This window comes from Leptonychotes weddellii, chromosome 6 (genome assembly GCF_054177405.1).
Source record: "Leptonychotes weddellii isolate Sample4059 chromosome 6, ASM5417740v2, whole genome shotgun sequence".
Classification (NCBI taxonomy): domain Eukaryota; kingdom Metazoa; phylum Chordata; class Mammalia; order Carnivora; family Phocidae; genus Leptonychotes; species Leptonychotes weddellii.
The window spans coordinates 128,416,462-128,440,126 of NC_138374.1; the positions used below are offsets into that span (position 1 = coordinate 128,416,462).

Here is a 23,665-nt window from a genome sequence, read left to right on the forward strand (position 1 = left end):
CACTTTAAGCTCTTTCCTCCCAGACCAGCCCTCACAGCTCCTGCAGGGAACCCAGAACTCGGGCGGGGGGTGGGGGGGGCGGGCAGATGGGGGTCGGGGGGGGGGCTGTAGCTTTTCCTCCTTGCAGCTCTCGGGACAGAGGGCAACTCACAGCATTAGTGAAGAGTGAGCTATGCATCTTTGCTTTAGGAAGGAAGCCAAGAGTCCTAGATACTTCATGGTTTGTACGGAGTTTTCTGACTCTGCAAGATGGTAGAATTTATTGAATTCATTTTGTAGGCCCCAGAGGCAAGGGGCATTGTCATTTTACTGTATGGACTGGGAATATTTCCTGAGCTCATATATTAGTAAATAACAATCAGAGCAGACACTATTTTTGTCCACCCACTACCACGAAGTGTGATCGGGAGAAGCAAACAAAGGCTTACTGGACTCAGTGTGACAAGTACCGGGGAGCGCAGAGAAGGAGCACCAGAAACCGCCTGGGGTGGGCAGGAATAACATCATAGCTTGAACTGAATATTCAAAAATAATTATGAACTTTCCAGGCAAGTAAATTGGGAGAGGAACATTCTAGAGAGAGAGAGACATGGAGTAAGCTGGGTAAAGACCCTGGACTTGGAGGGGAGGTATGCTGGGGAAAAAGTGAGTGTACTCTTAGGGAATTGCCGGAAGGAATTGAAACCAGGCAGATACATCTACACCAGTGATCGCTGCAGCATTACGCACAGTGGCCAAAAGATGGAATCAACTCAAATATCCACCGGCAGATGAATGGATAAACAACATCTATACACAATGGAATATTGTTTGGCCACAAAAAGGAACGGAGTTCTGATACACACTACAGAATAGATAAATCTTGAAAGCATTATGTTAAGCGAAATAAGTCAGGCACAAAAGGACAAATACATGATCCTAATTATATGAAATAGGTGCATTGGCAAATTCATGGAGACAGGAAGTGGATTAGAGTTTACCAGGGACTCAGGGGGAGAGGGAGAATGGGGAGTTATTGCTTAATGGGTTCAAAGTTTCTATTTGGGATGATAAAGTTTTGGAAATTGATAGTGGTGATGGTTACATAACATTGTGAAGGTACTTAATGCCACTGAATTGTGCACCTAAAATGATTAAAAACACATTGAAAAAATATCCGTTCTCTGTTGATGTTGTTTCCATGTTTTGGTGTTGTGAATAATGCTGCTATGAACATCAGTGTGCAAGTGTCTGTGTGAGGCCCTGGTTTCAATCCTTTTGGATATACTTAAGAGCATCCCAGGCACTTTATGTTGTATATATTTTACCACAATAAAAAAATTAAAAAAGAAAAAGGCTGGCCTGCGTGAGGGCACAGGGAGTTGTGAATGGCTGGGAGGGCAGCTGGGTTATGAAAGGCCTTGCCTGCCTTGTCGAAGAGTTAGGGTTTTATCCTGAAAGCAGGAGCCATGAAGGGATTTTCCATGAGGGGGGTGACGTGATTAGATTGGTGGTTTAGAAAGGTCAGACTGCCAGGATGCCCAGCTGGCTCAGTGAGAGGAGCCTGAGACTCTTGATCTTGGGGTCGTGAGTTCGAGCCCCCTGTTGGGCATAGAGATTACTTTAAAATATTAAAAAGAAAGGAAAGATCAGGCTTCCATCATTACCTGGAAGAATTATTACATGAAGAAGAATATTCATGTGCTGGTACAAAAGATTTGGAGCAGGGCAGCGCTCTGTCTGGGTCCAGGATGAGGACTGATAAATGGGCAGTTGAGGAAAGGGCTCCCACTAACCTTGTTTTTCCAGTGTAGCTGAAACATCTCAGCCATGATGACCTGCTGGAGGTGATGCAAGGAAGCTCTTTAACAACCTCACGTCTTCACTGGCATGTTATGTTTATGGACCCCAAAAGCACAGCTCACTTCTATACCTGTAATCACTTGGTCCGGTGTGAATTGAAATTACCAACATGTCAATATGTTCTGCTTCCTCAGTAGCTGAGAAATAACCTATACAAATGACTCCCCACCTCCCACCCCTGAAACCGTTTTCGACTGCTCTTATTTCTCCATTTATCTTTTTTTTTTTTTTTCTGGGAAGTGCCTCTAGATCAGGAGTGTTGTGCCAGAAAAATTTTTGGCCATAGTAACAATAGACCTTTGAGCAAATTGCAGGATTCACCGCCCTGAATATCGAAACATGAATTTTTTAAAAAGGTAGGGGTGGATTTGGTGTAAGTGGCATCCTGTGCTGTCCCACTGAGCTCCGTGCTCTGAGAACAACAGAGCAACAGTCTTGTTATTTCACTGCAGGAGCCCAGGGCCTACTGTGTGCCCGGCATGGTGCTTCCTTGTGCTCTTGACGTCTTTCCAGGAAATAGCTTCTTGTCATCTTTTTGGGGCATGTTTAATGAAAGTGGTCAGAATTTCTGGCAGCTGAGATGAAAATATAATAACATCTTTGATTTCTGTGCCATCCAGGAGCTCAGAATGTTCCAAAGCTATTATATATATTGGACGCTTGACCGGTTCCTAAACCCTTTGAAATTAACAGACAGACTCAGTCTTGCTGTGCTGCTGAGTTGGTGTTTAAGGATAGACAGGCAGACACACACACACACACACAGACATACAAACTCACACACACCAAGCTGACAGGGAGGAAATCAAAGAGGACATTTATATGCCCGAAGCTCCCACAGAGACTGACCGCCGGTCATGGTGGGCCGTGCGTATCTTGTGTTTTGAACATGGCAGGTTTTGGCTGGTGATCAATGAGAAGGGGAACATGGTTACAGCTCGACAGGAGCCTCGTCTGGTCCTGATTTCCCTGACTTGTGAGGGTGATGCCCTGACTCTCAGTGCAGCCTACACGAAGGACCTGCAGTTGCCCCTCAAGACACCGGCCACGAATGCGGTGTGCAAGTGCAGGTAAGGCGGGGGTGGAGAAAATACCACCACCAGAGGAGGAAGGACAGAGATGAGGTGGGAGTGATGGTGGACAGTGTCTGGGAAGGCGTGAGATGAGATCTAGGTATTACCATCGGACTTGCCCTGTTACGCCTGGAGAGACCGGGAACCTTCCATATCTGAGTTAGGAAGGGAGTCACAAATGTTTTTGTGAACTGTGATATTTAGTACTAATGAAAGGACGTTCTAAGATAGAAAAGACCGCTGCAACCAGGAGAGTGATCCGACTTGCATGTGCCCAGGAGTCTGTCTGCGTGATAGCGAGGGTGGAGATTTCAGCCGTGAAGGGGCTTTGTACAGAGGCTCTTTCCCCGACATTAGAAGGGCTGTAAGGAAACAGTCTAAGAAAACTAGCTTTGCTTCTGAGACCTGATGTCTTGAGGTGATTTTTTATCCCATTATGGGGAAATTAGAATTTGGTCTAATTTTACTCTTGCCATCGTCTCTGCATCTTGAATTAAAATGCATTGTGAACGCTGAATGGAGTCCATAGCCTATCATAGAAAATAACATCACATCAAAAAATGTAGATCCGAGTTAGCTGAAAAATATCTAAAGATCCCCAGAAGTTTATAAGATGCAATACCCATCTAATTTCTGTAATATTTTAGAGTTTCAGACATAACGTGTTCTTATTTTAATTTGATGGGTTTTTTAAAATGATAAATGTAATACATATTTGTAGTTGAAAAACTGGAAAATACTAAAAAAAGGAGTAAAGAAAAACCTGTGAGGTAACTATAATATATAACTGTATTCTGATGTTTTCTGTCTTTGTAGTTAATACTTTAAAAGAAATAATATAAAAATCAGAGTCTTGAATACTGCCATATACTTGATATGTTGAGTACCTTTTCATATTGGTTTTTTTTTTTTAAGATTTTATTTATTTATTTGAGAGAGAGACAGTGAGAGAGGGAACACAAGCAGGGGGAGTGGGAGAGGGAGAAGCAGGCTTCCTGCTGAGCAGGGAGCCCGACGCGGGGCTCGATCCCAGGACCATGGCATCGTGACCTGAGCCGAAGGCAGACGCTTAACCGACTGAGCCACCCAGGCGCCCCACCTTTTCATATTGTTCAAAATCTTCAAAAATAACAGTTTTCCCGTTGGCCTACTATTTCATTCTGAGGGTGTGTCTTATAATGCATTTTAACATGTTCCCACAATTAAATATTTGGATTGTTTTCCATTATTTCCAGGTGTGAAGAAGAATGTGAAAAAATCTTGGTGTAAATCTTTGTTCAAAATGCTTATTATTTCCTTAGGAAAAAATTTTTAGCAGTGGTTTTGCTAGAAAGAAGAAACTATAGACTTTTGATATATGTTGCTAAATAGTTTTGCAGAATGGTTATACCAACTAGTATAGCTACCAGTATTTTATGGGCATCTCTGTCTAATTGCATTCTGACCACTATGTTCAAAAATATTTGGCCATTTTTATAGGAAAAAGATGGCAGTTTCTTGTTGCTATGATTTGCATTTAATTTATTGTCCAAGGCAAACTTCTTATTTTTACTTTTTTTTTTTTTTAAGTAGGCTCTATACCCAACATGGGGCTTGAACGCACAACCCCAAGATCAAAGAGTTGCATCCTCCACGGATCGAGCCTGCCAGCTTCCCTGAGGCAAACTTTTTAATATGTTTGTTGCAATTTGTATTATATATTTGTTCACATCCTGGTTCCCGTTTCTTTGTCATGACTAGGTATCTACCCATACTTTCTTGTGGTTATTTTTTTCTACTTAATTATTCTTTTGGAATTATGTGGAAACTTTTTTCATGGCCCCATACAGGCTCTTTGGTCCACACTCAACAACTAAACAAGAGCATGTTTGGAAATTGCAAAATGAGAAGGTTTAAACATGTTATAATAGTTTATAGACTCTTAGGGTGAAGATGTCAAGGACCTTTTGGACCTGGGTTTCTTTGGCAGTGCAGGCCATTCTCTTGTGAAGGAGTTGTAACTTCAGCCCACAGTCTCTTAAAGATTTCTGATGAGCCTTGGGGTGCTGGGGTCACTTTCAAAAGGTCATGATCATAGCCAGTACACCTGTTTTTACTGTTGAGGTTGTTGCTTGATTTTCTTACAAGCCATGCCAGCACACTAATGGGATACAGAGAATTAGGGCCATTATATGGATTATTCAGGCAAATAGCCTCAAACCATGCCTACATTATCTTTGTCGAAAGTTTTAGGAACATTTGGATTTTTTTTTTTTTTTTGGCTTGGATTTTTTGGGACAGTGTGTCAGTGGAATGTTGGACCCAATGACACAGCAGAGGCTGCTCAGAACGTAGAAGAAATGTGGGAAGAGAAAGGAAAAAGGCAGAGAACAAATTGTGCTAATATAAGGGCCTCATATTGTGGGTATTTATGAATCTTCTCTATGGAAGGCAGTTGGTAAAAACTGGAGGAGGTAACTCCCACTCAAATATGAAAACGGCAATACAAAACCCCAAGGAACATGAAAAGTCAATGAAACATGACATCACCCAGAGAGCATAGGAACCTAGTAACCTATTTCAAAGACATGGAGGTGTATTATTTACCCAATAAAGCACTCAGATAGCTGTTTTAAGGAAACCCCATCCATGAGATGCAAGAAAACATGGAGAGACAATTCAGTGAAAACAGGAAAATAATGAATGGGCAAAGTGAGAAGCGAAAAAAAGAGATAGAAATGATTAAAAAAAAAAAAAAGAGCCACAGAGAAATTCTGGAGCTGAAGAATAAAATGAATGAAATGAAAAATGCACTAGAGTGTTATAACAGCAACATGGGTCAAGCAAACAGAGGAATCTTTGGGACTGAAGACCAGATCTTTCAATTATCCAGTCAGAGGAGAATTAAAGAGAATTAAATTAAAGAGAATGAAAAAGAGTGAAAAAAGCCAGTGTGCTCTATGGATTACCATTAAAAGAAACAATTGGTGAATTATTGGAGTTCCCAAAGAAGAAAAAAGTAGAAGTGGCAGAAAATTTACTTAAAGAAGTAATGGCTGAGAACTTCCTAAATCTGGGGAGACCTTTGCATCGCCAAGTTCGTGAATCAAAGAAAAAGAATCTTAAAAGCAGCAAGAGACAAGAAGTTTATAACTTACAAGGGAACCCCCATAAGGCTATCAGCCAACTTCTCAGCAGAAACCTTACAGGCTAGTAGAGAGTGGGATGATCAAGAATATTGCCAATCAAGAATATTCTCTCTGGCAAAGCTAGCCTCTAAAAGTGAAGGACAGATAAGGACTTTCCAAGACAAACACACGCTGAGGGAGTTCATCACCACTGCATCTGCCTCACAAGAAATGCTAAAAGAAGTTCTTCAAGCTGAAAGGAAAAGATGCTAATATGAGAGCATATGAAAATATACAACACACTGATGAAGGTAAACACAGAATTGGGGCACCTGGCTGGCTCAGTTGGTAGAGTATGTGACTCTTGATCTTGGGGTCATGAATTTGAGCTCCGTGTTGGGTGTAGAGATTACTAAAAGAAGTAAATAAAAAATAAACACAAAATCAAATTCAGAATACTGGAATGCTGTAATATGTGGTGTGTTAATCACTTAAGTCTAGCATAATGGTTGTATTACGACTGTAGCTACAATAATTTGTTAATAAATATGTGATATAAAAACAGGTAAATTGTGACATCAGAATCATAAAAGGGAGTGGGAAGTAAAAGAGTAGAGTTTTTGTATGAGATCAAAATTAAATTATCAGCGTAAAAGAGACTGCTGTATCTATAAGATGTTTTAATTAAACCTTATGATAATCACAGAGCAAAAAATCCACTGTGGAATCATAAAAGATAAAGGGAAGGGAATCAAAGCATTTCACTATGGAAAACCATCAATTTACAAGGGAAGATGGAAAAAGAGGAAGAAGGGAACAAGGGAATTACAGATCAGCTAGAAAATAATAAGATGGCATTAATTGGTCCTTAGTTATCAATAATTTTTTTTTTTAGAGACAGTGCACAAGTGTGCTCAACAGCTGGTGGGGGGAGGGGCAGAAGGAGAGGGCAAGAGAGAATCTTTTTTTTTTTTTTTAAAGATTTTATTTATTTGACAGAGGGAGACACAGCGAGAGAGGGAACACAAGCAGGGGGAGTTGGGAGAGGGAGAAGCAGGCTTCCCGCGGAGCAGGGAGCCCGATGCGGGGCTCCATCCCAGGACCCTGGGATCATGACCTGAGCCGAAGGCAGACGCTTAACGACTGAGCCACCCAGGCGCCCCTGGGCAAGAGAGAATCTTAAGCAGTCTCCACACCAAGCGTGGAGTCCGACGTGGTGGTTTAATCTCATGGCCCTGAGATCACGACCTGAGCTGAAATCAAGAGTTGGATGCTTAACTGACTGCACCACCCAGGAGCCCCTAGTTATTAATAATTTATGGAAATGGATTAAATTCTCCAATCAAAGGCACAGAGGCTGGATGGATAAACAAGACCCATATATATGCTGCCTCATAGAGACTCACTTCAACTTTAGGGACACACATAGGCTCTGAGTGAAGGGTTAAGAAAAGATATTTTATACACATGGAAACCAAAAACCAAAAGAGAGCAAGGGTTTCTGTATTTAATCAAACAAAATAGACTTTCAGGCAAAGATTGTAATAAGAGACAAAAAAGGACATTATATTATGAAAAGGGATAAATTTTTTTTTAAGATTTTATTTATTTGAGAGAGAGCGAGCACAAGCTGGCGGGGGGGTGGGATAGGGAAGGGGGGGAGGGAGAAGCAGACTCCCCGCTGAGCAGAAAGTCAGACACAGGGCTTGATCCCAGGACCCTGACATCATGACCTGAGCCGAAGGCAGATGTTCAACCGACTGAGCCACCCAGGTGCCCCGAAAAGGTATAAATTCATCAAGAATATATACCAGTCATAAATATATATGCCGCCCCCCCTCACCTCGGAGTTCCTAAATATATTAAGCAAACACTAACAGAAGTGGACAAGACAGCAAGAGTCCGGACTTCGGTATCCCACTTTCAATGATGGATAGATCATGTGGAGAGAAAATCACTAATGAAATGTTGGTCTTGAGTCATACTTGACACTGAGTGGACCTAACAGACATTTACAGAACATTCTCTCCAACAGCAACAGGATACATGTTCTGCTCAAGCACACAAGAAGACTTCTCCAGCGTAGATCCTGTGACAAGTCACGAAACAAAGTCAGCAAACCTAAGAAGACTGAGATCATATCATATATTTTCTTACAGCCACAATGGTATGAAATTGGAAATGAAAATAGGAGGAAAGCTGAAAAGTTTACAAACGTACAGAAGTTGAGCAGTACGCTTCTAAACAACCAGTGAGTCAAAGAAGAAATCGAAAGGGATATGTAAGAAAACGTCTTGAAACAATCGAAAATGGAAACACAACTTACCAAAACCTCTGGGATGCAGCAAAAGCAGTTTTCAGGGAGAAGTTTATAGTGATATATGCCGGCATTAGAAAAAAAGAAAGATCTCAAATAAACAGCTGTATTTTATACCTCAAAGAGTTAGAGAAAGAACACACTAAGCCCGAAGTTAACGTAAGGAAGGAAATAACAAAGATCAGAGCAGATCTTTGGTAAGATAAATGAAACAGAGGCCAGAACAATAATAGAAAAGGTGAACAAAATGGAGAGCTGGTTTATTTTTATTAAAAAAAAATTTTTTTTTTACTTTTTAAAAAAAATATTTTATTTATTCAACAGAGAGAGACACAGCGAGAGAGGGAATGAAAGCAGGGGGAGTGAGAGAGGGAGAAGCAGGCTTCCCGCTGAGCAGGGAGCCCGATGTGGGGCTCGATCCCAGGACCCTGGGATCACGACCTGAGCTGAAGGCAGACGCTCAACGACTGAGCCACCCAGGCGCCCCTATTTTTTAAAAATTTGAGGACAGTTGGCACACGTAAGAGCTGGTTTTCTGAAAAGATAAAATTGACAAACTTTTAGCTAGATTAAGAGAAATGAGAGCAGACTCAGATAAAATCAGAAACGAAAGAGGAAGTGTTAGAACTGATACCACAGAAATACAAAGGATCATAAGAGACTGCTATGAAGAAAGCTCACTTGAAATAACTGGGAAAAAACCCCCAAAACTAGAGTAATTACTACCATCTACTGAGCACATCCGAAACCTCAGAATTGTTTGCGGGACTTTGTATAGATGATCCGTGCTCCTCATAAGAAGGTTGTGATTTTATCCTCATTATATAGATGGAGAAACTAAGGCACAAAGTAAGAGATAAAACCAAGGTCATGGAGCTAGTCATTTGTGGTCACAGGATGCACCCCCAAGTAGGTGTACCTGACTCTCTCCTCTTTCCCAAACTTCAGGCATTGGTACAACCCAGCCATGCTTTATGCTGGGTCTCGGGCATCCAACTGAGCCTTGAGCAACACAGGTTTGAACTCTGTGTATTTGAACATGCAGATTTTTTTCAATAAATACAGTGCAGTCCTATAAATTTATTTCCTCTTCTTTATGATTCTCAATAATATTTTCTTTTCTTTATTGTAAGAATACAATAGATAATACATATAGCATACAAAATATGTGTTCATCACCGGTTTATATGTTACCCATAAGGCTTCTGGTCAACAGTAGGCTATTAGGAGTTAAATTTGGGGGGGGGTCAACAGTTATATGTGGATTTTCCACTGCATGGAAGGTTGATGCTCCTAACCTCCACGTGGTTCAAGAGTCAACTGTATTTATTTAATGTTTTCCTTCAAATTGATTCAGCTTTTAAAAAAGACCTTAAAGGCATTTATTTATTTAATTAATTTTTTTTCCTTATTCTTAGTATTTTCTTATTGTACAGGATGTGTAGTGAGTTCATTTACATATATCTTCAGTAATAAAATATCAAAGTATTTTAATTCCATAAGAAATGTGTCTCTCAGGACACGTGGGTGGCTCAGTCAGTTAAGCATCTGCCTTTGGCTCAGGTCATAATCCCAGGGTCCTGGGATCGAGCCCCACATCGGGCTCCCTGCTCAGCACGAAGTCTGCTTCTCCCTCTGCCCTTCCCCTGCTTGTGCGTGCGCTCTCTCTCTCTCAAGTGGATAGGTAAAATCTTTAAAAAAATATATGCTATAAGTGGAATGTTACCTAATTCTAGCTAGAAATATTGCCTGCAGAAGTCTCTGGACCTGAGGTCCGTTCTTTCTTTTTAAAAAGAGATGATTATCACGTGTTGCTAGAAGTTAAAGCCTTACTATCGTGAAACTGAACAGAATCACGTTCTCTCTGTGCAACTCACCATTCTTTCCTGTTGTACCCAAGTACAAGTCTTATCTTGAATACCCACAGTAGTAATGGTCCTACACATGGGAAACACCAGCCTATACTGTTTGTTTTCTCTGAGCTGTGAGACACGTAACAGCTGCCATGCAGTTCAGCATCCTGTATGTCTGTGGCAGGGGAGACTTCAAATCCCACGCTTACTGCTAGCAATCAAATCAAATCAGATTATTATTGTTGTCTATGATGTTTTAGATTTTATAGAACATTTTCACATACATTGCTGCATCTAGTTTCATTATCATCATACTGGTAACGTTTAGCTAGGCCTATTAGTAAAGATTTGTAGTCGCTATCTAGCTGGGTGAACCAGATTTTGCAGTAATTGTTAGTTTACTTTATATTGATATATTCGTTTTCTTCTGGAGAACTCTGTTATCTTTTCAAACCTATGATCTTATTTTATTCTCCCATGCATCCAGATAGGGAGGCACAGGTATGCATCACTCTGTTATAAAACTGGGGAAAGCAAGCCTTGAAACTGACTTCATTGAGCCTTACACAGGGGTTGGAAGGCAGGGCCAGGCTAAAATGATGTTTCCTGATAATTCAAGAATTGCAGTGACATCCCAGCCTTTCGGATATGTGTAGGACATGCTAGGGTGTCCAGGTTTTCAAAGCCACGGCCGTTCTTTGTTCCTGCCACCCCCTGCAGAGTGCACGGCCTGGAAATCGAGGGCAGGGACTGTGGGGAGGCGGCGGCCCAGTGGATAACTAGCTTCCTGAAGACGCAGCCGTATCGCCTGGTGCACTTTGAGCCTCACCTGCGACCGAGAAATTCTCACCAAATATTGGACGTGTTCCGGCCCACCGACCAGGTCAGAGGAGCATCCCTGGGCTTTGGCCTTTGGTGTGTCCTGTGGAAGACCGGCTTCCTCAGGGGTGCAGAGCCCATCAGGCAGGGCAGCCTGTCTGCTGAGCCGCTCTGTCATTTTTGCCAGGAAGCTTGGCCTGAGCGGTGGCTGGGGATTATAAACAATAGGCAAAAAGAAAGCCCTTCCTTTGGAAGCTTCATCTGTGTTTCTTGATTTGGGGGACTCTTGCATTTTTCCCATGGGCATCTACCTTCCTACTTATGTAAGCCTTCCAGTGCCGACAGGATTTCAAAACTGTTCTACGTCCGGATCTTTTCCATTCTATTCTGTAGTTGTGTGTGGAGTCCAACCTTTTTACAGTGTGATTGCAACTGGCAGATCACAATTGGGCAAATGAGTGTGGGAGTATGGAGATCCACAGACTTCAAGTGACCAGGTTGGCCCTTTCAGGAATAAGGCTGTAAGGATTCATCATAAAAGGAGGGTTGGTAGCACAATTATTATGGCCGTTAAAAAAAAAACACTATATAAATGGTCAGTAAATGGATTTGATGTTGATTTGCATGTTGCATTAAAAAATAGGTATCCAGGGAAGCAGTGAGTATTTTTATCACCCGTATTGAGGTCATCAGGCCCATCAACATTGGGGAAGTTGAGGCTTGGAAAGGTGGAGTGACTTCCTTACGGGCACTTGGCCAGTGGCGCTCTTGATCCCAAGGCCATGTTCTCTTCATTCCATCACGTAAATCCTGTTATCTGCAAGGCTAATTAAGACTTTTGAACCACTATGACTTTTCTATATAAAGAACTAAAAGAAATATTTAGAAACAGTGTGTGTGTGTGTTTGTGTGTGCGTGTTTGTGCGTGCATGTGCACACGGGGGTGGGGCCGGGGAAGAGAGAGGGTTCCAGGAACTAGACACATGTGACCTCCGTGTGCCACATTCTAACCATTTCTATTTCCTTACCAGATTGTGTACTCAGATACCAGCCCATACTTGATCCTTTCTGAGGCATCGTTGGCAGATCTCAATTCCAGGCTGGAGAAGAAAGTTAAAGTGACTAACTTCAGGCCCAATATTGTAATTTCAGGGTGTGGTGTCTATGCAGAGGTAACATGATGCCTTCCTTGTCCCTTTTCTTGGAATTAACTTTTTTTTTTTTTAAGGTATAAGAGTCTCTGATGTTGCATTAGATTATTCTGAAGAATTCACTAATTATTGGTTGTATGCTAGACAATTCAGAGTTTTAATTTCTTTTTTTTAAAGATTTTATTTATTTATTTATTTGAGAGAGAGAGAGTGAGAGAGAGAGCGCAAGAGGGGGTAGGGTTAGAGGGAGAAGCAGACTCCCCGCCAAGCAGGGAGCCCGATGTGGGACTCGATCCCGGGACTCCGGGATCATGACCTGAGCTGAAGGCAGTCGCTTAACCAACTGAGCCACCCAGGCGCCCTCAGAGTTTTGATTTCTTGAGCATCTAATCAATGCAGACTTCTGCACGGAGGGCACAAATATAAATGACATGCTGGTGTTGGGGCAGTTCTGGGTCTGAGACTTCTGAGGACAGTTCTCAGTAGGTAGAGTAGTTTTTGAGCCAAATTTATGTAGCATAAAATACATGATGTGTGTGGGCCACGAATCAAACGCAGGGTGTGCTCATGTCTTGTTGAAGTTGGCTTTCCTATTCAACCAATGGCCCCAGGAGAAGACAGGCATTTACAGTATGGCTGTTGGGGTGTGGGAGCGGAGTCCCCAAGCTAGATGGAACTACCCTAAAATTCTTCCAGTGTCACCTTCGATCTGCACTCAGATGTCTGCACTGTGGCTTAGCACGAGGGCCACATGATTCTGGCGGCAGATTTACCTTTGTCATGGTCTTTGGATGTTTCGTTTGGTTCTCTCCCTTGTCAACCATGAAGGCAGAGATTGGTGGCCTGGGGGTTTGGTGAAGCAGTGTAGGGGGCCTGGGTGGCTCAGTTGTTAAGCGTCTGCCTTCGGCTCAGGTCATGATCCCGGGGTCCTGGGATCGAGCTCCACATCGGGCTCCCTGCTCTGCGGGAAGCCTGCTTCTCCCTCTCCCACTCCCCCTGCTTGTGTTCCCTCTCCTGCTGTATCTCTCTCTGTCAAATAAATAAATAAAATCTTAAAAAAAAAAAAGAAAAGAAAAGAAAAAAGAAAAAAAAAGCAGTCCAGAGGTTTGAAGCCCACACTCAAACCCGAGGCTCTGAGGTCGGCCGTCAGCTTCCTCGCTGGCCCCTGTAGGACTCTCTGCACTCCCTCTGAGGTTCCTTTACCCGCCTGGAGAATGGGGTGGTCCTTTCTGCCTAGGATTACCTTACAGGCTTGTTAAAGGATCAGTTTGGCTGAGGTAACTTATGAAAAGTATAAATGCAGTGTCAGTCAGTGAAGGGCAACAGAAGTAACTCCAAATCCACCTCTGACATTTTATGTGAAACGCTCTGAGTGTATCATGTCTTCCAAAGATGGCAGGTCAGCTCCTAGTGTGAGGTGGGAAACGTGCTCTCTCCCTGACAGCCTGGACTGGGCTCCCTCCGTGTTCCACGGTGACAGGGGAGCTCGTCTGCCCTTGCTCACATCCTGCCCAGTTCAGTCGGACTCAGACAAGAGGGAAAAATCAGTGTGAGTTGCCTTTGACCATCTCATTGATATTCGTCTCGCACCAGCTGTGGCCAGGAAAGCAGTTTCTCTGGAGGGTTTTCCTTCTCAGGGAAAGAGAAAGGAGGGGGAGGGTTTCCATTTAATGCTCACATTGTGCTTTGCAGCCCAGGGAGATGAAAGTCATCATTCCCCTTTTATAAGGGGGAGAGGAGAGGCCGGGGTGGGGGTGGGGGTGGGGGTGGGTGGGGTGGGGAGTGACCTGGCTCGCCCCAGGCTACCCCATGGCAAGAAGTGGAGGACCTGGGTCTTGAACCCAGACTGTACCAGGGCCCAAAGGAACTCTGAGCATTGTAGGGGGCGTGCATGAGGTTGGGGCACCGGATTTGAATCCATCTGCTTCACTAAGTGGCTGTGTGACCCTGGACAGGTCCTTACCCCCCTCGAGGCCCCTGCTTCCTGCATCTGTTAAATGCAGATGATTTCAGCTGGCCCCTCCCCTGACGGCAGCTGTCAGAATCAAGGTGGATAATCTGCGGAAAAGCTCCTAGAGGTAGAAAGTGTCAGAGAGGTGGGGGAGGGTTTCTGTCCTACAATCAGAGTGAAGGTGCCTGGCTCAGGCATTCCCCCAGCTATGACCTACTTAAGCTTCCTTCCCCCTGCGATCCTTGAGCCCTGGGTCTTGTTGATGACGTTTGCTACCCCAGAGTTTGGAGGTGGTCAGATGTAGATGAAATTGAGTGCAGAGGAGACAGCCCAGAGTAGGACCTCAGATTTCGATTTGTTTGAACGGAGTCTTGTTCTGGAAGCCTTCATTTCCATCTAAATCTGAGCGCTCCCTAACTGGGAACATTTTACATTTTAAGTCGGATGTTAATACAACATTTTGGCTGAGCTCATTTTGTCATAGTGTGTCACTCATCCCACTGTGAGTTGGTGCCCCTGTGTCCCCTGCACTGTGGGTGACCCATGGAAAAACAGGATTGAAGAAGAATGGCTGCTTCTTCCAAGGAGATCACAGTCCCAGGTTATCAGACTGTGAACAGGCCAGCAAGACATGCCAGGAAGGGGGTGAGCGCAGGCTGTTAGGTGACCCCAGGGGTGTTATCGACCCAGACTGGACGGGAGCTGACGGCCCCCAAGGGTCTGCTCGGGCTCAGAGTATCCCAAGGCTCAGGCCTTAGACCCGTTTACATCTCTGGCTTTCCTTATGGTGGAATTTTTTACCTTATTTATCTGTGACTCAATCCCTAACCTAAAAGGGGCTCTGGAAATACTTCTTTAGTGAATAATAAATTAATTTCCTAACCAGAGCCACCCACATGTCTCCTTTTGGCTCTTTTATGTTTTTTATGACCACAGTGCCCCCTGGTGGGCAGACGCACACAGAACACGCTGGGGCTGCTCTAGTCCGGGTGCCCAAGCTTTTTGGGATCCTTGTGACACCTGCAGCTAAGAGACCCATTTTATAATTAAAAACTACAATACGGATTAGCAAGAATGATACACACTCTCAGAGTTCTGCGTCTGCAGGTCTCTTTCTGGCTTGTGACCAACAAAGGACTGGGCAAGTTGGTTTTAAGTCAAGAATTTTTGTCTTGGGGCGCCCGGGTGGCTCAGTCGTTAAGCGTCTGCCTTAGGCTCAGGTCGTGATCCCGGGATCCTGGGATCGAGCCCCGCATTGGGCTCCCTGCTCCGCGGGAAGCCTGCTCCTCCCTCTCCCACTCCCCCTGCTTGTGTTCCCTCTCTCGCTATGTCTCTCTCTGTCAAATAAATAAAAAAAATCTTAAAAAAAAAAAAAAAAGAATTTTTGTCTTCAGCCCTCAGGTAGTGGCACTTCCCTCCCAGGGCGGGAAGATCAGGACTACGATCACGTGTCCTTTGTCTCCTCAGTGTCTTCCTTCTAGTCATTCCCTGAGCCTCCTCACCTTTCCTCTGTGCCTTCCGGAGTCTCTGTTCTGGAAGGTTCCATTCAAATCCTATCTTTTCCATAAACCTCCCCTGAGCAGAGCAATCCGAGGCTTTGTTCCTCTCAACCTCCAGATCAGTTCTTGTCTGTGCAGTTGGACCCACGCACAGTGTACGACCTCACAGTGCTTTTGCTCAAAGTTTTTGGAACTTTAAAAAATAAGTCGATCGTTAACTGTTCCTATCTCCCCTGCTGGCTTTGAGGGGGCGCCACGTCCATTGATTTGATTTGTCCTGAAAAGGAGGCACCACTGACCCAGGCTGTGGGCCAATGCCTGAGGAGCCTGCTGGGCTGGAGCGCTTTGTTCACATGCCAGGGGAGATGCAGAGATAAGGACGTTGGGCCCCCCCTTGATCTGTTCTGTTCGGATGCGCCAGGGGAGATGCGAGGTAAACCTACCAGTGCCCTCAGGGTCTAAATCCACCAGAGGCTGCACAATTTGGAGTGACGCCCCCTCCACGCCCTTTCTCTCTGTCCCCCATGCCCTCTGGGGGCCCCAAGCCTTCCACTCCCCACTCCTCGAGCCCAGTGGCATCTGTCCGAGGGGAGTTCCAACCACAGAGAGCGGAGGGAGCCTTTCTCTTCGGGAAGATGAACAGACATGTCACAGGCAGAGAGGGGACAGGAGGGTGTGTGGCTTCTCAGGGCTGACGTAGACGTCTGCCATCTTGGGCGTAAGTGGCTTCACTAGGCGGCACCTCATGTGAAGTCCCTACACAGGTGTGTCCGGGAAAGGGCTCAGAAGGGCTCATAGGAATTTTGTGCTTTGTCCCCTAGGATTCGTGGGATGAGCTGCTTATTGGCGACGTGATAATGAAAAGAATAATGGCTTGTTCCAGGTAAGGCTCCTCCACCCCTGGCAGGGAGAAGGAGGGGAGGGCCAAGGCCATTCTGCTTTGTCCCTTGTATGATGCTGTGTGTGTGTCCAGGTGCATTTTAACCACGGTGGACCCAGACACCGGCGTCATGAGCAGGAAGGAGCCGCTGGAGACCCTGAAGAGGTAGGACTAGGCAGCTTGATCTCTCTAGAAGCAGTGAAAATACCATGAACATACAGTCTTAACGCTGCAGGGGGTCCCAGTGACTGGGTAACTTGGGCAGCATTCCTGGGGGCTGTGGTTCCTAGAATGCCTGCTTGCACAAATAATTTTATTTCTCATTTAGAGTTCATGATTCAAACAAACCAACTTAACAAATGCATTGTTTAGATATTTAGGCAAATTATATTATGAAGTGAGTATTAGATGACACCAAAAATGTATTAGGTGTGATAATGGCATTGTGATGTAAGAATTTCTCCATGTATTTTGGGGAAGGGTGCTGAAGTAAGTAGGGGAATTGACACGATGTCTGGGAAGTGCTGTATATTATTTTAGCAAAAAAAAAAAAAGGTCACATGGAAAAATGTGTCAGAGCCTTGATTAATAGAATATGAGTGATAATTACATGGGGATTCATTGCAGCATTTCTACTTTTTTCTTTACTCTAAAATATTCATAATAAAAAAATAAAAAAATTTTAAGTGAAAGATACAGAGAATAAGTTAAATTGCATAGAAAGATAGTTAAAATAACATGGATTTTTAAAAGCTAATTACAGAATAGCATATAGAGTATTTATTTTTTTATTTGATTTTACTTTTTATTTTTTTATTTTTTTTTTAAAGATTTTATTTATTTATTTGAAACAGAGAGAATGAGAGACAGAGAGCATGAGAGGGAGGAGGGTCAGAGGGAGAAGCAGACTCCCTGCCGAGCAGGGAGCCTGATGCGGGACTCGATCCCGGGACTCCAGGATCATGACCTGAGCCGAAGGCAGTCGCTTAACCAACTGAGCCACCCAGGCGCCCTATTTTTTTATTTTATTAAAGATTTATTTATTTATTTGAGAGAGAGAGAGAAAGAGCAGAGGGCAAGGCAGAGGGAGAGCAAGAGAGAATCTCAAGCAGGCTCCACGCCCAGCACGAGGCCGAACTCGGGACTCCATCCCAGGACCCTGAGATCATGACCTGAACCTAAACCAAGAGTCAGACGCCCAACTGACTGAGCCACCCAGGCACCCCGATTTTACTTTTTAAATATATAAATGCACATGAGTGATAAAGGGCTGAAAGTTTATAAACCAAAATGTTAATGGAGGTGCTCTTGTGGTAATGGAATTATGGGCAAACAGATATATTCTTATATGTAATCTTTAAACTTTCTGTCATCAACCTGCGTTACTTTTGCTAAAACGACAATTGAAGACCTAAGCAACTTCAGTGGTGGTATCTGCCCAGTGTAGGGTTGGAGGGGGGCTCTCAGGTCTCATCTCTGCAGCTCCCGAGCCCTTCGGCTTTGACCCTGACTTGTGTCCCCGGGTGGCTCTGATAGAGGGGGAGGGGAAGGCATGGAGCACCGCCGTGGCAGCTTCTTGGGGCAAAGCCCCAGAAGACTTGGGGCAGGAACGCAATTGGTGCCATCTGGCTCCAAAACCATCATGGGAGAGCACAGTGAGGGGTTTGTGTGACCAGACTCACTGCCCTGGAATGTGACTCCTGCTGCCTGCCCTCCTTCCCTCTCTCACAAACCTTGTGGCCTTCTTTGGGCCAACCAGTTAGTTTCCTTTGATCAACACCAATCTTACTCTGCTGATCTTGCTGTTCCAGAAGCTACTATCTGGCCGTTGCTGGGCCCGCTGAAGCCCTGGGGAAGAGGACTGTTGTCCCAGCCGGCAAATCACCCCCAGGCATGAGGCTCTGGGCCTGCCCTCGGCAGCCAGCACCTATAGTCCGAGAAGACAGGTGTCCTTCATGAGGGCCAGGCCACAAGGCAGAGAGATGGGTCAGGAGTGAAGGCAGACAAGCTGGGTTGAGGGGGATTAAGGAGAGGCATTCTTGAACTGAAGAGCAAACTGCTTTCCATCTGGGTCCCCACAACTGAGCGTGGATTTGCGGGAACATTCCATGAGAGGGCACAGACCAACCTAAGGCAAATCTCATCATTTTGAGGGGGCACTGTGTATTTCTCAATGCTCAAAACAAAGATAATTCACTTTCTCATTTTAACTTAATATTTATTACTTAATATGAAGAACTTAATACAATAAAACACTTGAGATTTATGTATTTCACACCTTGTACGTCCCCCTCTCCCAGAAAAAAGTAAAGAAAATTTTAACTCTAGGGCATGAGGTGCCAGCTGCACTGTTTAGAGGTGAAGTCCACTGATGTCTGTGAGTTATTTGGAAATGCCAAAAAATTATAATGCATTGATGGATGGATAAAAATGTGATCAAGGAAGTTGTCTGTAGGGGCGCCTGGGTGGCTCAGTCGTTAAGCGTCTGCCTTCGGCTCAGGTCATGGTCCCAGGGTCCTGGGATCGAGCCCCGCATCTGGCTCCCTGCTCTGCGGGGAGCCTGCTTCTCCCTCTCCCACTCCCCCTGCTTGTGTTCCCTCTCTTGCTGTCTCTCTCTCTGTCAAATAAATAAATAAAATCTTTAAAAAAAAAAAAAAAAAAGGAAGTGTCTGTAAAGTGTTATGGGTAGAGTCCAGGGGGTTGGTAAATGGGTATTTGCTATAAAATTCTTTTAACTTGTTTTCATGTCTGGGGATTGTAATAATACTATGTGTGTTGGAACATTAGTAAGGAGAGCAGGGTTTCGAGAAGCAGCGACGACAGACTAGCTGTTCTTCAGAATGGATTCACTCATGGTCAGAACAAAGCAGAATCTGGTCTTCCTACCTCCTGTGGCCACAGAGTCGCTGCAGGGAGAAGGACAGGTGGCGGGGGTGGGGGGTGGGTGTGGGTGTGGTGGGGGGTGCCGGGGAGAGCCCCATCCTGGGAGTCAGGAACCCTGTGCTCATCAGCCGCTCCCCCTCCCGCTCAGGCCGGCGTGTTCTTCCCTCCGAAATAAGCCGGGTAGGACAGATCTGGATGAGTCTATGTGCAAACCCGCTTAGTGATTTTGGGAACCCATCGTCACCCTTTTTTATACATCTTGTCTCTCCCCCCACCATGTTACTTGGTTACCCTGGACTTAGTGTCTCTGCAGCACTGAAATCACTCAGGTGTTTAGGCCCATCCTCTGAATCTTTCGTGCTTGCCTCCACTGGGAAGCTGTATTTACAGAACGAGGATCATTGACCCAGACACAGAGCAAGGGCAAGCAGGCGGGGGTCACAGGATCCAGCACAGCCCCCTGATCCTCCACAGGCTTTCTGCTGTCCAGCAGTCACGCCCTAATGGCTCCTAATACCCCGGGAGACAAAGCAGCCAGCCTAGGTGTCTCCCATCTCTTACGGAGATTGAAATGGCCATAGATGTAGTAATTTATGCGCTCCCTGGGACAGGTAGTCATAAATCCGGAGAAAGAGAAAGGCCGGGCTTCACGACATAAATCATGGGAAGCAGAGCAAACAGCGGTGTCCAGAACAGCTTCTCCGCTCTCGGGCAGGTGGCTCAGAGCCAGGCTGCTTTCTATTTTCCTGTGTCCTAGGGTGCCCAGGGGCTGTGTTGCTTCGAGGACACAGGGGAGACCTCCACCAGCCTTACCCACTGAAGCCTGTTGCCCACAGGCAGAGTGCGGGGTGGCAGAGCAATGAGAGAAAGAGAAATATGTCTGGCACTGCTGAACGTCTGTAAGATCCTCTTAGTGGGTGATGCAGAGGAGGCTGCTGGCTAGTGGGAAAATAGGAAGATGGAGTTTCTTTCTTCCTTCTTTCCTTCCTTCCTTCCTTCCTTCCTTCCTTCCTTCCTTCCAGATTTTATTGAGGGGGAGACAGAGGGACAGGGAGAGAGAGTCCCAAGCAGATTCCAAGCTGAGTGCGGAGCCCGACGCGGGACTTGATCCCATGACCCAGAGATCATGACCTGAGCTGAAACCAAAAGTTGGACACTCAACGGACTGAGCCACCCAGGCACCCCCTACTCTTTTCTTTCTTAAGGGAGAGTGACGTCCGCACTGATCCCTAGGGCTTAAGGTGTGGTGGGAGTCTGTCATTGCTGCTTCCAGAACATCTGGCTCCTAATTAATAGAAAGAGGAAAGCACGTTTGCTTCGTAGATGCAAAAGTTTTGTTGGACACCTGAATACTTTGACATTAAGGACATTTGCCACTTGTGTTAGGCTGTGTTGAGCTAAAGACAGAAGGATATAGTGGTAATACTGTGGGAGGAGACAGACACCCCCAGCCCCATCTGGCTCTATCACCAGCTGATTGTGTGACTTCGGCAAGTCACTTAGCTTCTTGATGCTTGTCTCCTTATTGGTAAACACTGGACTAATAATACCCGTCCTGGTTGATCAGAATAAGGCCATACATATGATTTTAAAAAATGGATGATAAAATATTGTACACAATGACCGGGTAGGCTCTGGTTGTTGATAGTCTCAGTCTATGAACTTGAAACCTTCTGGGAGAAGGAGAAGTCTGAAGACACTTCTCTCTGTTCTCTGAAGCTGCATTAAATAAAACTCAACCCAGATCTGCTCAGCCTCTAGGGCTCCCCTCCTCCAAGCTGCCTTCACAGTGCTGTTTCATTCTTTTTTTGAAGATTTTATTTATTTATTTGACAGAGAGAGACACAGCGAGAGAGGGAACACAAGCAGGGGGAGTGGGAGAGGGAGAAGCAGGCTTCCCGCTGAGCAGGGAGCCTGACGCGGGGCTCGATCCCGGGACCCCGGAATCATGACCTGAGCCGAAGGCAGACGCTTAACGCCTGAGCCACCCAGACACCCCTGTGCTGTTTCATTCTTAACCTGGCCATCAGGTTAGTGGGTTGTGAGGCCTCAGAAGTGGCCTGTGCCCCAAGGTGGGGACCCAGTGGTGACCAGAGAGAGACCCTGCTTGTCATCACGGCCTGGGCACTGACCAGTAAACGAGCAGACCAGGCAGAGTAAATGATGAGCGGCCCTCACCGCGCACAGGACTTTACAGGTTTCCACTCACACCGCACCCTTCCAGTTTGGTGACCTCTGTTGAAGTTAAACAAAGTGTCTTGAACAACCTCCTGCTCATTAGAGTAGTTGTATGTTTCCTATTCACTGAAAAAGAAAATGCATTAACAAAGGAACTTTTAAATGAGTTTGTAGTTTATTAACCCCAAAAACAACAAAAATATATCTTTGAACAAAATCATAGATGGTCCCGGGAAGATACAGTACTGTTTGCAGTCTGTTGAACAAAGCTTGGTGTGCACGTGCATTCGCAGACCGCTCGCAGTACCCGCTCATCCCCACAAGGGGTCGCCGATGATCTCGTTAATGGGGGCTTCCCGCGTCCCTGCAGGGGCCTGCGGTGTTAGGGGGAGCTGCAGGTGGGGTGAGAGTTGGGGAGGGTTGTAGGGAAGGCAGGCCGGCACACAGCCAGCTCTCCACTGCCACAGCGCTCCCCGTTTCTATTCCTAGGCGACCAAATGGACGGCCACCTGCGAACCAGGTGACCAAACCTGTGCTCGCACGAACCAACATTCTTGCCCCACTTTGCGCTGTTTAAGGGGGCTGGGCTGGAAGGGGCCCTCCCCTCTCAGTTACCTGGTCGGGGAGTCTATGTGAGTGGTTGATGGGAACAGACAGGTGGAACCCACGAGCGGCCAGTCCTCTGGGTACAAGAACTAGTATTAACCCGCTCAGTTTTTCTCAGGTCTGTGCGTGTACCCAGATGGTGTATAGATGACCAGGAGTCAATTACATCCTAGGTAGGAAGCGTGGTGACTGTGGGTGGAGTGGTTAGAACCCGCCTGACCACTGAGATCTGCGCCCTGGGGCATGTTGGTTACTCCTGAGACTTAGCTGTAGAGTGGAGAGAACTCACATTCTCCCCTAGGCTTGTTGTAAGGATTAAGAGAGATTGCTGTGTGAGGTGTTCTTTAGAACTTTCAGCGGCCCCCCCCCCCACCAACCCTCCAGAAATAATCCGAGTTGAGGACCCAGGCTACAGAACTCTGATCTTGAAGAGGCCACTCTCTGATAGAAACGGATCCTAAAATGTCGCTGGTATTGCATGCTGATGGGAGAGGTAGGTGAGGAGAGGGTCCAAGCTCATTGTGGGGACCTGACTGCTGAGCTGGGGAGTACTGGGGGCGAGGCAGGGCCGCCTGGGGCAGCAGCTCATGGCCTTCAACCACCCGCTGATTCCTCATTTGTTCGCTCAGCCAGCCTTGTTGGAGAGGCCCCAGTGTGCCAGGCTCTGTAGCAGGCTCAGGGATGCAGTAGGGACTGGGACAGGCAGGGCTCCTGCAGTCTGGCGAGGAGCCGAGGGTCCCAGAAGGAGCCTCTGGATTTGATCTGCTCCAGTTGCTCATCCGCAATTTCTGAAGTGAAGGACAACATAAGGACCAGCTTGCCACAAAAGTCCCCCCCCCCCCCCGCCTTTTAAAGCACTATGGAATGAAATGAAGACATTCTATAAAAATGTTTGAAATAGGGCACCTGGATGGCTCAGTCATTAAGCATCTGCCTTCGTCTCAGGTCATGATCCCAGGGTCCTGGGATCGAGCCCCGCATCGGGCTCCCTGCTCAGCGGGAAGCCTGCTTCTCCCTCTCCCACTCCCCCTGCTTGTGGTCCCTCTCTCGCTGTGTCTCTCTCTCTTGAAAAATAAATAAAATCTTAAAAAAAAAAAGTTTGAAATATAAAGATGATATAAAATTGGAGCTAGCTTCAGTGAGAAACTGAAGGAAAACTTTCTCCCGGTGGAGGGGAGAGGGGGGTAGAATGTCGCATGTTCTTCCCACACACTCTACCTGGGGCTGCTTGTGTTTTCTGCTGGACAAAGATGTTCATGCTGATTCTAATAGAGGCTTTTCATTCATCCATTCGACGAATGATTGTGGGTCACTGGGAACGGGTGGGGCCCAGCACTGGGTGTGAGCAGTACGAGGGAGTTCGTCACAGCTGCTCTCCTCCAGGGACCCTCTGTCTTGCAGACAGACAGACATGTGCCCTGACTACAGAACAAGGCATGGGAGTGTTCCAGGGGCAGGCAGGGAAACACTGAGGATGGGAAAATTACTCCTGGCTGGGGCTCCTGG

General features: G+C 45.8%; 1 protein-coding gene across 1 annotated transcript in view; it reads left to right on the forward strand.

Moving 5' to 3' along the window:
• MTARC1 (mitochondrial amidoxime reducing component 1) overlaps positions 1 to 23,665 on the forward strand; it is a 53,272-nt gene that overhangs the window by 22,668 nt on the left and 6,939 nt on the right. Inside the window, exons 2-6 of the mRNA XM_081825201.1 lie at positions 2,739 to 2,912; positions 10,913 to 11,075; positions 12,043 to 12,183; positions 16,434 to 16,495; positions 16,586 to 16,657. Of these exons, the coding sequence (XP_081681327.1) occupies positions 2,770 to 2,912; positions 10,913 to 11,075; positions 12,043 to 12,183; positions 16,434 to 16,495; positions 16,586 to 16,657 (581 nt within the window). The 5' untranslated portion in view covers positions 2,739 to 2,769. The remainder of the gene's footprint in view (positions 1 to 2,738; positions 2,913 to 10,912; positions 11,076 to 12,042; positions 12,184 to 16,433; positions 16,496 to 16,585; positions 16,658 to 23,665) is intronic.